This window comes from Kryptolebias marmoratus, linkage group LG15 (assembly GCF_001649575.2).
Source record: "Kryptolebias marmoratus isolate JLee-2015 linkage group LG15, ASM164957v2, whole genome shotgun sequence".
In the NCBI taxonomy this organism is placed as follows: Eukaryota; Metazoa; Chordata; class Actinopteri; order Cyprinodontiformes; family Rivulidae; genus Kryptolebias; species Kryptolebias marmoratus.
In genome coordinates, this window is record NC_051444.1 from 19,929,367 (window position 1) to 19,945,244 (window position 15,878).

Consider the following 15,878-nt stretch of genomic DNA (forward strand, 5'->3'; position numbering starts at 1 on the left):
GTGGGGGTGGGGGTGGGGGGGGAAATCAGAGAGTCTGGTGTTGCTTGTCTGAACATGAATTCACTCACTCAAAACATAAATCTATCATCTCGGGGAACTAGTGAAGTGTTAAAGTTTCAATTTCAGAATGAGTGTGTGGATGGCCTGAGAAACTCAAGAGATTCTGCATTTGCAGCATGTGAGAGCGTGATCTCCCGTTTCCCATGGCCATGCACGCATGCATTTTAGTGCCTGTCGTTTTCACACACAAGAGCTGGGAGGTGAAAGAAAAGGGGAAATTCTTGTGCCGAGTTGATGCCTGGCTCCTGTTGAGGGACAATAGAGTGGGTGTGGGAGTAAAAAAAAACCCAATAAAAAAACCGTTGGTAGCTGACAGATTGTGCCAATTCGGCAAGTTCACTGGTGTGTTTGATGTTAGAATATAAAGGTATAAACCAAGAAAGAGCAAATAATTGCTCTTTGATCATATCTTATGCACATAAAATGAAGTGTTTTCCGGTTCTCAGAAGGAAGGTTTCGATTTTAAGCAGGATAAGTGAATTTGCAGTCAATTCTTGAACTGGGACGTTACACATTTTAAAGCACTTCATCTGTTATTATGGATCCACACACACCGAAAGGTTTTGTGTTGATGACAGGGGCCATTTTTTGCCTTTTCCCGAACTTGTTGTGTATCAACACTGTGTTCACAGTTGTAGCGAGCTGTCAGTGGGTGGGAGCCACACTGCTGTATTGTTTTCCTGTGAAAGCTGAGATCCTCTTTGCTGATACACAGCATGCAAAGAAATGCAAGGAGCGCTGTTTGGCCACTGCTGACACTTGTCGTCATGATGCTGTGTGTGCATTCATCCCTGTTACACACAAACCGTGTGCTGTTATCACCCCAACACCACTTCTGTAGGCCTGGTCAAAAATGAGCTCTTTTAGATATTTAAAGTTTGCAGCTACTGTGAAACCTAATGTAGGTTCTCTTTTTTACACATATAATTTCACACTTGAAAACAGAGTGAAGACGCTCCATCTTAAATACAGTACATCTGTATGATGTGTCTGTTTTGTTTTATTTAAGGAAACAAGATGAATTTTAATCCTACTGTTCGATGTAGTATACAAGATTATAGCTACAAGCTTATTCACATGTGCAGTAGTTTCTTGGTAGGTCAAAGCTCCACCAACATACAAAGAAAACACAACTTGGTAAGGAAGTTGGAATTAAAGACCTACCAGTCCTTGAAGTATAGCATATCACCTGCTGCCTTTCATAGTTTTAGACTAAGATCATCTCATATTGAGAAATGGCAGAGTTATAGCCTGTTTTGTCGAACCTTGAAACTAATATTGTGCGCAATCTCATCCAATATTATATCTCGTGTGATCTCACATAATTTGTTGGAGTATGTGTTGTAAATCAGCAGTCCCCAACCTTTTTAGCTCCACAGACAGGTTCATTATCAGTATTTTCATGGCCTTTAAAGGTGTGGCGGATAAATTCAACAAAATCAAATGAGACAACCGGCATGAAAACGGGATTATTTTTTAAAAACATAATAAACGTAAATCCAATGTGGGCTCGCAGCTTTGTTAGCTGCGTCCTGGTATTGCGTTATCAACATGAATAACAGCCTCTCCTCCCCCTGATGTTCTCTGGTCAATATGTCGATATTTAAACATGTCCTTTAAAATAAGATCCACCACAAATATAAAGTGCACAAAGAATACAACTCACCATAACGCCGGATCAGTGGAGCCCTTTGCCTGTTTCTCAGTAACCAGGCAGTCCCATTTAGGGCTTCCAGAAACGTTTGTTTTTTACTCATCTTGCTGCTTGTAGGTTTGTTTTTAGCTGTAACATATCACGTGAACTAGATAAGCATTTTGACACGCATCAAGAGTGAGTCATAGATGGATGTAGTGGAGAGAATGTGGTCAGTTTTCAAAATAAATGTTGTTTAGACTCCAAAAATAAAAAAACGGAAATACTGTAAATTAATTATTCTTTCTCGGCGGCCCGGTACCAAATGACCCACGGACCGGTGTTGTAAATGTTTCTTAGCTACCACCACACCAGATTTTAGCACAATATCTGTAAAATACACTGTAGAATATGCATTTAACTAAACTTTTAATTTCTAGAGTAATTTGGTTTAGTGACTTGTTATATCCATACGCAGCATGTAAATATTTGCGTTCCCTCAGTGTCTGATCTATATTAGCATTTCTGTGATGCTTAAAAGATTCTCAGTTTGTGATTCCAGTTGAAATCGGCAAAGCGTTCAACAACAACCAGCTTACCAATGGCATGTTACAGTAATGCGTCGAACAATAACCCCAGTCAAGAATCAAAGTGAGCTGAACTGATATCATCGAGTCCTGGAAACTCTGCTTACTGCTGACAGGACGTAAACAGCCACACACACCCTCACACTTCCTTCTTCTCCGAAGCATTTTTCTAAAGCTGTGAGCACAACTTACATACACCAATGCAATTTTTTTCATGAATTACAGTAGTTATTTTGGCAACTTCTACAGAGGTCAGCTCAGATTCTCTGAAGGTGTAAAGCACAGCACAAGTGGACAGTATTTTATTTCTTCTATTGCCCATAAACATAAAGTCTGACAGTAATAATTGTCCACTTGAAATCCAGGATCTGTCACTTGGATTAAAGGAAGAGTTGAATAAAAAACTTTTGCCTTAAGGATTGCTTGTAGTCGAGTGACACAGATGACTTGATGAATCGTTTCAGCCCTAAATAAAATAATAGCTCTGAAAGCTTTTCGTGACAAGTTTCATTAGCGGTGCTTCATTGATATTTGTTGATTGGATCTCTCTGTGAGGGGTATGATAGGAAGACGGTCATTGTAAACACCAAGTTGTTGTTTAAATTTTCTTCCAAAATGGTTTTCAGCCACAAACCAGGATGGTTTTTTAAATCTAACCATCTTTCATCTTTCAAATGAATTAAATATCGGTCAAACCAATACACCACCACCGCAAGTTTCTGTTGTTTTTATGGTTTTAGACAGCAGCTATTATAATCCCACTGCAGCTTGACTTATGTGATGAGTTTAGTAGTGATGAGTATTACCCAATAAACATAAACTCATATTTATAGATTGCAGAGCAATAGTATTTTGTGTAATCATTTGTTCTAAATGTCTTATTATTTAGCCTTTTCTTTAGCATTTTGACTTATAAAAATTAAAATTTATCAACTGCCTGTGTTGTGTAACAAACAGCCTTTTCAGCCATTACTTGTACTAAGTCACACTGTAACATGTCACTTAAATTATGATAAAGGGAAATGAGGAAACCACAAAGTTGAACTGTGAGAAGTACTGGGGTTGCAGTTTCACATAATTCTGTGTATTCAGCTGAGGTGTGAAGTTGCCTGAGTGATAACAAATAAATATGTAAACTGAGACAAAAATATCAAGACGATCGTAGAGGAGACCATAGTTTTCTAGAGCTTAAAACTGACACAGACAAATTGTTTATTTGAAAAAAAAACAGTTCAATAAAGTCCAATAAAAATATCCCAAAGGTTGCCAGTGCTTTATTTAACACAAAAACCAGGTTTATGAATGAGGAAAATGTCAAAGTTCTAAAACAGGATTAAGGACTGTTTCTCATGTTTAATCACAAAACAGTTTGTTTATAATAATAAAGGTGCTACATTTTGTCATGACAAATAGCACACATTTAGCGCATTATATATATTCTAAGGTATAATCTAGGAATGACCTACAAACCAGCGAAGATGTTCTTTTGTTCTTTTGGCGGCTTCCTTCCTGCGGCCTTATGAACGGTGAATAAGTCTGAGGTGGAAGAACAGTCTGAAAGCTGATACTTCAGGGCAAGTGTGGGTGAACGAAGAAAGGCCCAACTTCCTCAGCACAGGACTGCTTTATTGACAACTTTGATCCAAACAGGATCTTCGTCAGGTCATCCATGTTAGTTTTTGCAGCCTGGTACCTTCACCTGTGATGCGCACGCAACTTTCTTCTTGAGTCGGACGTGGAAACGTCAACTTGTCTGTATTGTTTAACACTGTTGCATGTTTGTATTTGTCTCCTGACTACCAGTTGTTCAGTTTTGTCCTCTGTGGGGAGTTTTTGTAAACTTGAATGTCTCCCACCCACTGCATACTACAGAATTGACTTCTTTTGCTATTTACAGAGGACATTTGGGGCTTTTCAAATGTAAAGGGGTGGGGCTTTGATGCTGTACAAACATTGGGAATTTAAAAAAAAAATGTGATTGGACAATATTTTTTCCCTGGTAGTCAGGAGGTTAGGTTTCACGTATCGAGATTCTCTCAGCGTACGTATCTGTAAAAAGCTGTGTTTGGTATTTTTCATCTCTGTCACTTTTTAGGTCTTTTTTTTCTTTCAGACTGTGTGTTTGTGCTTTATCTGTGGTTGACATTGTTCCTGTTTGTCTTGTGAAGTTAAGATCTGTGAATGTTTTTGTTTCCTTCCAAAGTCACCGTCTACATGTCTTTGCTCAAAGCGCTCAAAGTCACGCTAGATGTACAAGAACCCCACGCACTCACAGTTCATCGTACGGGTTTGACGAAGCTGTCAATTTTGTCCTCAAATGGGAAGTCAGTAACACTTTGTAGTCTGAGTTTGGTAATCCGTCTGGGAGCTGTCATCTTTAGCTGAAACTGAAAATGACAAGTGTCTGTGTGTTAATTTGCACATCTGTTGGGTGACTCACCATTCTCAGCAATTCTAATTAGGTGGTGTTTTTAAGGAACCTAAATTTGGTACTTTTTTTCTTTTGCTGTCCTGTCTCACTTATTTGTAAAGGAGACTCGTTTGTGATGACTGACATGATTTCTGAAGGTCTTGATGAAATGTTTGTGACACGCTTGGATAAAAACCAAAAAAATACAGCATATCGACAGCACCACAGTCCCCTTATATAGTCATCTTCTCTGCAGGTGATTTTAGTGGTTGTAAGCAGACAGTCTCCCCACCGTCAGACACCGTCTGTATGCAGTAAGAGGGTCATCCTGCTGCAGAGTGGTGGAAAGAGTGAGCTGCTGGTCCTGTGTTCACATGGCCGTTAAAGGAAAGGACTGTTACCATTGATAAGAGCGCATAAGGGTCCTTGTGTGTATTTTGAGCCTGAACTCATTTGTATTCATTGATAAGGGAGTACAGATAACACACCAGGCAGCTGGATAAGAATAGTATCATTAAAAAAATGTTTTATTATGTCAGACTGGGGGATTTTTTGTGTTTTTTTTGCAGTAAGTGTGTCTGCACAAAGTGACAGTTTGAAAGATAGGCTGCAGATTTGTTGAAATTTCCCTTTTATATTTACAAAAATGCTCACTGTTGTTTGTTTTTTGTTTCTTTAATCTTGTGGTTGATGAGCTTCTGGTATCAGTTTGAGTTTGATCATGTCTCTGTACATGCAGAAAGAAATTATAATTTGTTCCTGTTTTCCACCGCATTTCATTTTTTTCGCTTGTCTTTGTCAGAGAATAAAGAGAAGCAGAACATGGAGGCCCGACTGACGGATCGTCTAATGACTGCATTCTTCATCATCATCATCCTCTCGACTGGTAGGATAACCACACTGAAACCCCAATTTGTTTTATTTGCCGGTCTGTTTTGCTCAAGTGTGCAGCTCCACCATGTGCATATTATATGATAAAAAATTTAAAACCTAAAATATTTTTTAAAGTTTTAATCCCACGATTAAGCAGTCCTCACTTTCTGTGTCCAGGACTATAAAGGAACCACAAAATGAATTCTTCCTCTCATGCCTGCTTTATGCCAGCAGTCATCAGTTTTCTTACAGCTGGACTAAACAAATAAACCTATAATACAGTATATGACAGTGAAAAAAACCTATACAACAAAATTATAAACTTATGGAACTGTTGCATGTTTTTTTTTACATATTAATATAGTAACAGCACATATGGTTTTGCTCTAAGTTTTATCATTACTGTGACAACTGAGTGAACTGAGGCAATAATTTGTTTTTTCTCAACAAGAAACGAAAGCCATTTTCTCATAATGACAGAGCTTAAATGAAATGAAAGAGACAGGTGTGAGCTGGCATAAGTACAGCTGTCACAGTCATGGATTTATAGTTGTCACTTGTGCAATCAGCAGTCTCAAACTTTATTTCTCTATACTCATTTAAATTGAGGACAGTTCAAGAGTTAACGTTCCACGTTAAAACAATGCCACTGAAGCTTTCTGCAGAAGTTATTCAGCGAGAAGCTAATTTGCAAACCTAGTCTTTTGTTAAGCTTTTTGAATGAAACAATTTAAATCTCTAAAACTGTCAGTTCAAAAAGGAAAACTACACACGTGAAATCAACAATAAAACAGTTCATTCCACAAATATAACTCACCTGTTCAGACTAGGATACCCCAGTTGACCTTTCTGCATGTCACACCGCAAACACTTATAATCTTTACACTTAACCTTTGTTTGGGCAGAAACGTTATTATAGCTTTCACGAATTTCACTTAAACCAGACCTGTGTCTTATTTCAACAGGCTCATGTGAAAACGACCTTTTCCTGAAATTTTGTGGTATCTGGCACCATGGCAAGAACCCGCTGAGCCTGAACGTCGGGCTCTCGACAGGCTGCTCCAAGTTCTTTGTTTCAGCCAACGAGAGCTCTCTGTCCATCAACGGGAACATCACCTCCCAGTGTAGGAGGTTTGACGTAATTCCTCTTAAGAGATATAAACTCGATTCAGAGAAAGACATCCACTTCTGTGTGCACTGGGAGCCGATGCTGGATCAGCTGATGCTTCAGGTGAATCAAAAAAAAGATGTTTGTTGAATAATATGATTGCTTTGTGTAATAAATCCTCCGCTTTTAGATGTAAAATCTGATGAAACTCAGATCTTGCTCTTTTATTTGTCTTGCATTATCTTGCTGAGAAGCTTGAAAGTGAAAGAAAATTTAAATAAATCTATTGACTTTTTTTAAAATGTGGAAACAAGCAGCTTTAAAGTGTTTATTTTCTTCTATCTTAGCAACTTATAGAGAAACACCAGTGTATTTTACTAAAATGCATTTAGGTTAAAAAAACGCAACGTAAGTGAGTTTTATTGTTGCAAAGTATTATCAACGTTTGTTTGGTTTATATGTCTTGTTGAACAGCTGGGAGACATGAACTTCATTCTGTGCAAGCCTTCAAGTTCACCTGCGTCCTGCTGCACCGATCTGTCTGATGACACCAGAGAACCGAATGCATCGTACGGCATCTTCAACGGAATGATCAAAGGCGATCTCGTCCAATCTCAAACAATCACAGGCTACAACTTCAAAGGAGCGGAGACCCCGTGCAGTAAGGAAGAATGGATTTTATTTATTGAACTCGCATTAATGGGCTAAAATTAGCAAGAAAGAAAAATTTAAAGAACCCAAAACAAACTCTTGATAATTAAAAAAAAAGAAAATGATGGAGTAGATCCAATCAGTTTGTGTTTAACTCAGTGTAAACCTTAAAACTCTAAGAAGACATAATGCACTTTATTTACATTTTCTCCCCATTTCTCTTTTTACAGAAGAACTGTGTGAACAAGCAAAGCAGAAAGGCAGCGACTGGTAATTTCTCTCCCACTCTGCCACATTCACAGCAGAAGTCTCACTACAGGAGTGTTTTTGACAACACCCTTCCTCATTCCTCTTTGACTCGACAGCTAAGACCACTGCTCTGAATGATAACATCGTCAAATACACAACTTCAGGGTTAACTTGAAACCAAAAATAGCTTTGCTTTTTCTTGGAGTTTTTGTTTAACCTGAAATTATCGTTGTGTGTGTGTGTTTCTGTGCGTTTCCTCTGCTGTTGCAGGACTAAAAGCTTCGAGCTTCCCTGCGCTGAAAAATCCGAGAGTGAGATGGAGAAAGGTTTCAGCGGCACTAATGTCACATCCGATGTAAGGCAAAACACACAATTACAGTAAAACAACACACATTCTCAAAGATTCCTAAAATATTGGTTGTAGGATACTAATGGAGGAAAAGGTTAATTTTCACAACTTTATTTAAATATGGTAATTAATTAAATAATAATGGAATAATTGGAGTGATGATGTAGAATGGTCTTTACAAAGTCTTGGCGTCGTCTTCAGGAGCGTATAAAGAAAGCAGTGAGGTCCCTTTTGCATGTGGGTGAGCATGTTTTTTTGCAGTCAGATATTTTTTTGTTTCACGCTCATTTTGCTCCAGAAGCATTTTCTGCACAACTCTCACCCAAAATGCAATTCAGTGTTGCTAATTAATGCAGCCAAATGCTGACATGATAGATTGCAAAGCCTTAACCCAGATGTTATTTGTCGTTTCATGGGAACGGTTACCATTTTGTGTTTGTGTTCCTGACAGTAATGTCAGGCAGGTTATTCAGTAATACTGTGACTAAACTGGTTTTGTTTTGTTTCAACTTGCCCACGTCTTCCTAAAACACTCAAAAAGTAGCGGCATTAGGCGTTCGTCGCGTGCAAAGACTTTGTCCAGCATCCCACACATCAGACCAGTCACAACATTTTACCGACGATACTGCTACACGGTCTTTAGCTTTTCAACTGTATTGTCAGGGATGGTGTTTGGCCTCTGAAGCTGTGTTTCCCTTTTTTTTTTTTTTTTATTCAGGCACTTATTTTGTTAAAGGTTTTAAACATGGGAGGAAACGCTCTTTCATGTCGAGGGCAGTGGTGATTGAGTAGAGAAAAATAGGTGAGAGGTTAGCCACATAAAAGTGAAAAAGTGCCGCGTTTTACTCACAAGTAGAGGATGGAAATAGAATGCTTACATTTTCTACCAGACCGCCTTAAAATAAAGTCAGTCAAGGAAGCACCCAGCAATCTCCAAGTGCTGCAGATCTACTCATTATATCTGCGTGTGCTGTGGGGGTTGTGATGCTCTGTCACAAACACAGCTGCAGGGTGGTACAAGTTGACTCTTTAAAAACCTTTTCATTTCATTTTGATAGAAAAATGGGTTTAATGTGTTTTACTTGTTTTCTTTTTTTTTATGCTTTCAGTATTTCCACTCTGCGCCCACGGTGTACGTTCCCCCTGCTGTGAAACCAGACACGACGATGAAGAGCAAAGTGGTCATCACTTTCTACAAAAACAACTCCCTGTTCCAGGTGAGTTGCTGTTTGCTCTCAGTCTCTGCGGGAGGCACTGAAGGGGTCTCGTGGCACCGCAGTTCCTTTCCACACACAATGCGCCTCCACGTGCGAACATGTAAGATGTAGCACCGGAGAAGACGTTAAAAGTGTCTGCGTGTGCGTGTTGCAGGAGGGGTTTAAGACGTCTAACCTTCTCAACGACGTGGTAGAAGTCACGGTGGAGAATGAGGTCATCGTCGATCTTCCCAAGCCAATAAGGATGAACTTTCCCCATGATGTCATACCTGTAAGTTTGTCTTGTTTTGGTCATCGGTGTCAGCTGGACCTGTGTTCTCTTCATGCACACAAACAAACATTCCTGTTCGTGTGAAATTTCAACAAGCACTTATATTTGCTGGTCCATGTTGCGATTTCCAAAGAAACGCATTGTTTTCTTTACCTCACTGATGGGGTTTTGTTGTACATTTGGTAAAATTGTGGTCAGTCTTTGTGCAGTTGGTTCTTTTTTTTGTCACGTCTGTTCAGTTTTGTCACACACAGCATTTCTTTTGGCTGAACACATTTAAAAGAGGGAACACAAATGAAGTTTGAGCACACGCGAACAATTTAACAAAGACTGAGATTTGTTTAAAGAGAACCATATGTACCTGGTGCTTTAGCAAGAAGAAGTCATTTGTATGTAGCTCCTGAGATATCAAATACGAGTTGTGCAGACGTTTAAAAAAAAAAGACAAAAAATCCTCCTTTGACGTCTCATTGTCTCCGTCAGAGAACCTAAAGAAACCACACATCAGTTTCTTTTCTGCCCTCAAATTATGCAAGAACAGAACGTGCTCACTCGATATCTATGGCAGCCGGTTGCATGTCTCTGCAGCGCACACAGCCACACATTAAACCACCTTTCGCGTCTTTACTTTCAACGTTTTCGTGTGACGCACAGCATGTCGGCTTGTTTTGCATTTAGGATGCAGTTTGCAGTGGCAGCACTTTCAGTCACAAACAATCAAAGTTACTAAAAGTTTGCTTGCACGAATAAATTCTGCATCTTCCTCTCTGTTTCAGAAAAACCACGCCAGGCAGTGTGTTTCATGGGACACTCGGAAAGGTCGGAGCCCTCCCAGATAAAAGATGAACGTTTTCGTGCAATCTGTGTTTTATTCACCTCGGAAATATTTGTCACACTTGTTTAAACGTTGTTTTTTTTTTTTTTTTGTGCAGATCCATGGGCTGTGAATTGGTTGCCGGATGGATGTGAGACTCAAACGAAAGGAGCAAAACACACAGAGTGTCTGTGTAACCACCTGACTTACTTCAGTGTGCTGGTGGTGAGAGATGCCGCAGATATGCTGTTTAAACACAAACACACACACACACACACACACAGTAATAATAATAATAATAAACAGAGGTGCAATATTATTACTGAAAAAATCCAAAATACATCAAAATGGATTTACAGATAGTTTCATATTTCTGTGCACGGAGTTCTTGTTCTCATTTCTTCGTCTTCTCTGGCAGCACCCAAACCTTCGACCAGTGCGCCACCTGCTGGCTCTCACAGCCATTTCATCTCTGGGCTGTGCTTTGTCCTTTATCAGCTGCATCGCTCTGATCGTTTTTTTCTGGAGAAACAGGTGAAACAATCTTTGTGAGGATTTCTATTCTGTTTCCAATTAATTTCCTCCCTCCTAACCAGCCCATTCCTCCTCCACTCTGCTCTCAGGAGGCGATCGAAGGAGCAGTCCTTATCCATCCACGTGGGCTTAGCCGTGTCCCTGGCCTTCCTCAGTCTGCTCTTTTTCTTGACTGCGGTCTTGGCTAATGTGGTAGGGGAGCGTGTGTGCGTCTGGGTGGGGGCCTTACTCCACTACGCCACGCTCAGCTCCCTCACCTGGATGGGGATACAGGTGTTCCACACCTTCTGGTTGGTCTACGTGGTCTTCAGACCCTCCCCCAAGCCCTACATGTGGTACCTGATCGGCTTTGGTGAGTGTGCAAATCCGTCCATCTGAAAATGTTTCTTATGATACGTTAAAGGAAGTCCATTATGTGAGCCTTGATTGTTCCCTCCCCAGGTCTCCCACTGGTTCCTGTCGTTATCCTGGCTGCAGTGGGAGGTTTTTATGGAATGACACAGGTGGTACCAGAAGATGATGTTGCCAATCCTTATCGCATGTAAGCTCTGCCGATTCTTAATAACATGAAGACGGGTAATGGGTTGCAAAAGTATTCACCCCTTTGGCGTTTAATGTGGGAGAATCACTTGGTCTTTTTTTTTTTTTTATTGTTATGTTTGTTTTCTGCAGGTGCTGGTTGAAAACTGACACCGAGTCTGACAAGACCTTTCTGGCTATCTGCCTCACCAACATGACAGCCGTGGCCGTCCTCGTCATATCGGGGGCTTTGATGCTCTTCGTCGTTTACCGTGAGATCCGCACCAGGGATGAATGGCAGCAGAAACGTGTGGCTTTTCTTAGCATCTGGGGTCTCAGCTGCCTCTTCGGGACAACCTGGGGTCTGGTCTTCCTGGAGTTTGGACCCCTGTCAGACTTCATTCTCTTCCTCTCCTGCATCCTAAACTCCTTTCAAGGTCTGTGATGGTGATGTGCATCTTGGTTTAACTCCAGCTTACCAATGAATGTGTGTGAGATTCTTTTTTTTTTTTAGTCATTTGTTGGACAGAGACAGTTTCATTGTTGGCTCAGAGATAAGGAAACAGAAGTTCATTGTATCAGTGTGAGAATGAAACAATGGCCATGACTGATCAAGGCCTTCTGCTCCTGCTGCCTATCAGGAGTTAAGTTGTTTCCTCTCACATGAACCATACTTCTCGATTTAGATCCAAGCCTATTTTTATTCACTTTAGTTGTTTAGAAGGAGGACTTTTTATGTTTTTATTTCCCAAATTATTGAATTAGTAAACTTAGTCTTCTGAGGCAGCATAGGCAACAAACAGAAAGCAACGAGAAGAGTAAAACTAAATATATAGTTTAGAATAAAAGCTGTTTGTTGCTGTTTTTTCTAGTTATTGCACAAACCTTTGAATCCATGACTCTGAAAAAGTGACGTTTAAATCTTGGCTCTGGTTTGCTCCCTAGGTTTCTTCTTGATGCTGAGGTTCTGCATGCTGGACTGGATCCGGAAACAGGCTAACGGCTCTGTTCTCGGCAGCACCAGCTCCGGATCGACCAGGCAACACATGCTGCAGGCCAGTGAGAAGAGTTAACCGGGCTTAGTAAAAACAGGAGGGCAGAATACAGCAGGAAGATCAAGGTAGCAGCAGTCATGTAAAAACAAAAAATAATGCAGTCTACTGTCAGGACATATCATTGAATGTGACGCAAGTCACTCAAAATCCACTGATATCAGGTGTGAAGGTATGTGAGAGCTTCATCTCCACCTCTTTTTCTGCTGTAATCCTCACACCAGCTGCATTGGTTGGAACAAGCACACTAGATGAGTTTCTAAAAGCTCACGTACAATCAGTATCAGATTCTCACCTTCTCTGTGCCGCACGAGGAGGCAGCAACTCAGTTTCAGTGTCTACGTTGGTATAATGAGACACTGATCAGTACAATATACTTTGTAAAAACAAAATATTGACTGTATCTTCCTACATTTAAAGGTTTTTTACGTACAAATCAATTTATATCACTTAAATCATTATGTGTTTGTTATTCTCTGGGATGTGTTCTATTTGTTAGAGATCACGTGAGGTGAGGAGTCAGAAATGCTGATTTTTGTTCAATTTAAGCTAAGAGGTCACTCCCAGCTATAACGGGTTTGGCTGAAAGCCTGAACAGAACTTGTGAATACACTCAACAGCCATAAGATTATGACCACCAGCCTAACATTGACTAGGTCCCCCATTCTTCCCCCACCACCACCACCAAAGCATCTCTGAATCGGAACATCTGAGGGGGGTCCTGAAGTGTCTGCCTGTGATACGTTAACAATAGTCTCTGTCGACGATGAACACCTTCCTCCCACTGCTGCTGAGGAGGAGCGACTGCTGTAGAGGACGGCTGTTTTTATAAAAGGTGGAGAAGAGTTAGTCTACAAAACGTGGCTAGGTGGGGGGTAAAGAGTCAAAGAATTAGAATGCAGGTTGTTGTAGATGAGCAGCTTTTCTCATACCGGTGAGCGTCTGATCAGTGTTGGAGGTTTGTTCGTTAACCAGGGAGCAGATGCATAAACACTTTGTCCTGTGTTTGTCTTTTAGTTTTTAGAAATGAGCTGTATTTGTTACAGGTAAAGTACTGCAGCTGTGTGTACTGTAGTGTACACGGTTGCTACTGTGACTCCAAACAGACGAGTATTTAGACATTATCCAGACTCTCCAATAAGCAGTATTCGTCCCGCTCATCATTCCAGAAGTGAGACCACAAATAACGGGAGATTTACTTTTGACTCATTAATGAGAGTCGCTTTCACCTAAAACTGTAAAGCTGTGCTGCTTCTTGTACCGTTGGGTTGTTGTGTCTGTTTGGTTCAGGTGAAAAATGTGTTTTTATCTCCAAACAGAGAATTAGAGGTAAGGCTCCTAATAGTCTTCTGTGTACAGTTTGACAAAAACAAGAATATGTTTAAGTTTTATGCATCTGGTCCCTCCTGTGGTAAACTCTTCCACTCAGCAGTCAAATCAGATAAAAACAGATACTTGATCAGCTGATTCCTCCTCTCTGGGCTGGTACTGTAGAACCACCACCTCTCAGGAAGTCCGAACCCGGGCCTGGAGCCTGGGTTTACACAATACTTAGACTGGTTCTAGTTAAAGAAGGGACTCAGTCTTTAATGCAGATTAAAATGTAGGAACTATATTAAGCTTTATCGCCAAACAGATAAATAATAGGAAGCTTAATGATTGTAAATCATACTGCTGTGATTTTTTTTATATTGTATCTAAAAAGACTATTATTATTGTTATTATAGAAGAGCTGAATACCTTTAGATAAGCTTTTTATGTGAAATGTTTTACTGTGTTGAGCTGTGCTTTGTGTTTAATGAGATTTTCGCATCTTTTAAAATAGCACTTTAGGTGGTTTGCGTTATAGAGCTTCAGCAAGTCGTCTTTTAATGGGTTTAGAACACATGTACACTTCGTGGGCATTATTTCATGGGAACTAAATGTTTTCTGACAGGGGATATATTGTTCAGTGGATTCAGTTAAAATGGGCTTTTCAACCAGAAAGCTGGTCGGTGAAGTTAAACGTTTCACTCCGATGAAAACGTCAGACGTATTCGTTTGAATCAGTTTCAATCCGTGTGTTGTCTCTTCATCTTCAGATCACACGAATCAGATCTTAGATGCTGTGATGTTTGCACTTTTTTTTTTTTTCTTTTTGAAATTTTGTACCTGAAATATTTTTGTCACTCCAATTATTATGGATGTTTTGTGGCTGTTTATAGAGAATAAATAATAATTTGGTTAGAGAAGAACATGCAGTTATTGTGTTTTTTTTGTTTTTTTTGTTTTTTGCTGTTTCCATGTGAGTATGTGTGTTATGCTAAATCGTGTTTATCTACACGTTCAGACAGGTAAAGGCCTAAAACCTTAATATGAAAAACATCGGGGGATTAAAGTCTCTCTGCAAAAAGAATAAAATGAACACTGATTGATTATTTATTTTAACCTATTAGAACAAGTGTCCAGGTGAACGCTGTGTTGGGTTCTGGTGTCTGCAGGGATCTGTTCTTCAGGTAGATTCAGTTTCAGTCGCTCTTATTGGGCCGTTTCTTCCAAATATCAAAGGAAATATCATTTTCTTCCACTTACACAAGGTGAGGTTGAAGAGGCAACCGGTCCAGGAGGGAACCCCAGACACCTCTCTCCTCCCCTCTCCACCTCCTTCTGGGGCGGTGAGGATATGGAATCACTCCAGCAGGTTCTGGGTCTGCATACCTTTCAACACTGCACAGGAACCCTGTATATAATACTAGTTGTAATAATAATAATAATAGCAAATCTTCTTATTAACATTTCTGCAGTCAATATCCTAATCTTACAGATGTGTAAAAACCAGGTTCAAAGATCCATTTGTAGGATTGAGTGACATCTAGTGGCAGAAAGCGAAAACTGCAACCAACTGAATATTCCTTGCATTTCTGAGAAACATTGTAATTTCAAAAGGAAAACGATAAACAACACAATCCCAAACAAACCCATCGTTCAAAGCCTAAGTTTGGTTTGACCCTTATCAGCTCCTGTGATGACACGACACGGAGAGATCCTGAGATATATTAAAACAATAAAATTCTGTTTTAGCTACACTGATGAGGACTTAGACTGATGTGAAATCTGACAAAAACATTTATACGTACGAGTATATCTGTGTTGATTTAAAATAAGCTGTAATTCTCCATATATAATGCTCGTTTTGTGTATCTGCTTATATTTACCTGTGCTACAGGCTACAGGTACAGACATGTCAGATTTTTATCCTTACTTTTAAACTTTAAAATCTTGGGAGCACAGAAAAAAAAAGGAATTAATTCTTTAATCAGTGATTCCCAAAGTTGGGGTCAGGACCCCAATGTGTGTAGAGAAACATGAAGCGAGGGATCTTGATATAACTCCCTGAAATCAAATAAAATTTAGAGAATTATGCATTTTTTTAAATAATTGTTATAAAATATATACATAAATGGATTATAGGTACTCATTGTAACATCATGAAGAAATAAAATGATGAAAAAAAATCATAAAGTAAGTACAAATCTACACTTTTTTCATATATCAATGGTTAAAGTGTCTTT

General features: G+C 39.7%; 1 protein-coding gene across 1 annotated transcript in view; it reads left to right on the forward strand.

The window, feature by feature from the left end:
• adgrg1 (adhesion G protein-coupled receptor G1) overlaps positions 1–14,558 on the forward strand; it is a 19,001-nt gene extending 4,443 nt beyond the window's left edge. Inside the window, exons 2-15 of the mRNA XM_017425909.3 lie at positions 5,493–5,576; positions 6,529–6,794; positions 7,146–7,332; positions 7,553–7,592; positions 7,842–7,926; positions 9,030–9,137; positions 9,292–9,408; positions 10,185–10,227; positions 10,341–10,447; positions 10,641–10,756; positions 10,846–11,108; positions 11,198–11,297; positions 11,429–11,712; positions 12,221–14,558. Of these exons, the coding sequence (XP_017281398.1) occupies positions 5,513–5,576; positions 6,529–6,794; positions 7,146–7,332; positions 7,553–7,592; positions 7,842–7,926; positions 9,030–9,137; positions 9,292–9,408; positions 10,185–10,227; positions 10,341–10,447; positions 10,641–10,756; positions 10,846–11,108; positions 11,198–11,297; positions 11,429–11,712; positions 12,221–12,348 (1,908 nt within the window). The 5' untranslated portion in view covers positions 5,493–5,512 and the 3' untranslated portion in view covers positions 12,349–14,558. The remainder of the gene's footprint in view (positions 1–5,492; positions 5,577–6,528; positions 6,795–7,145; positions 7,333–7,552; positions 7,593–7,841; positions 7,927–9,029; positions 9,138–9,291; positions 9,409–10,184; positions 10,228–10,340; positions 10,448–10,640; positions 10,757–10,845; positions 11,109–11,197; positions 11,298–11,428; positions 11,713–12,220) is intronic.
• The last annotated feature ends 1,320 nt before the right edge of the window (positions 14,559–15,878 follow it).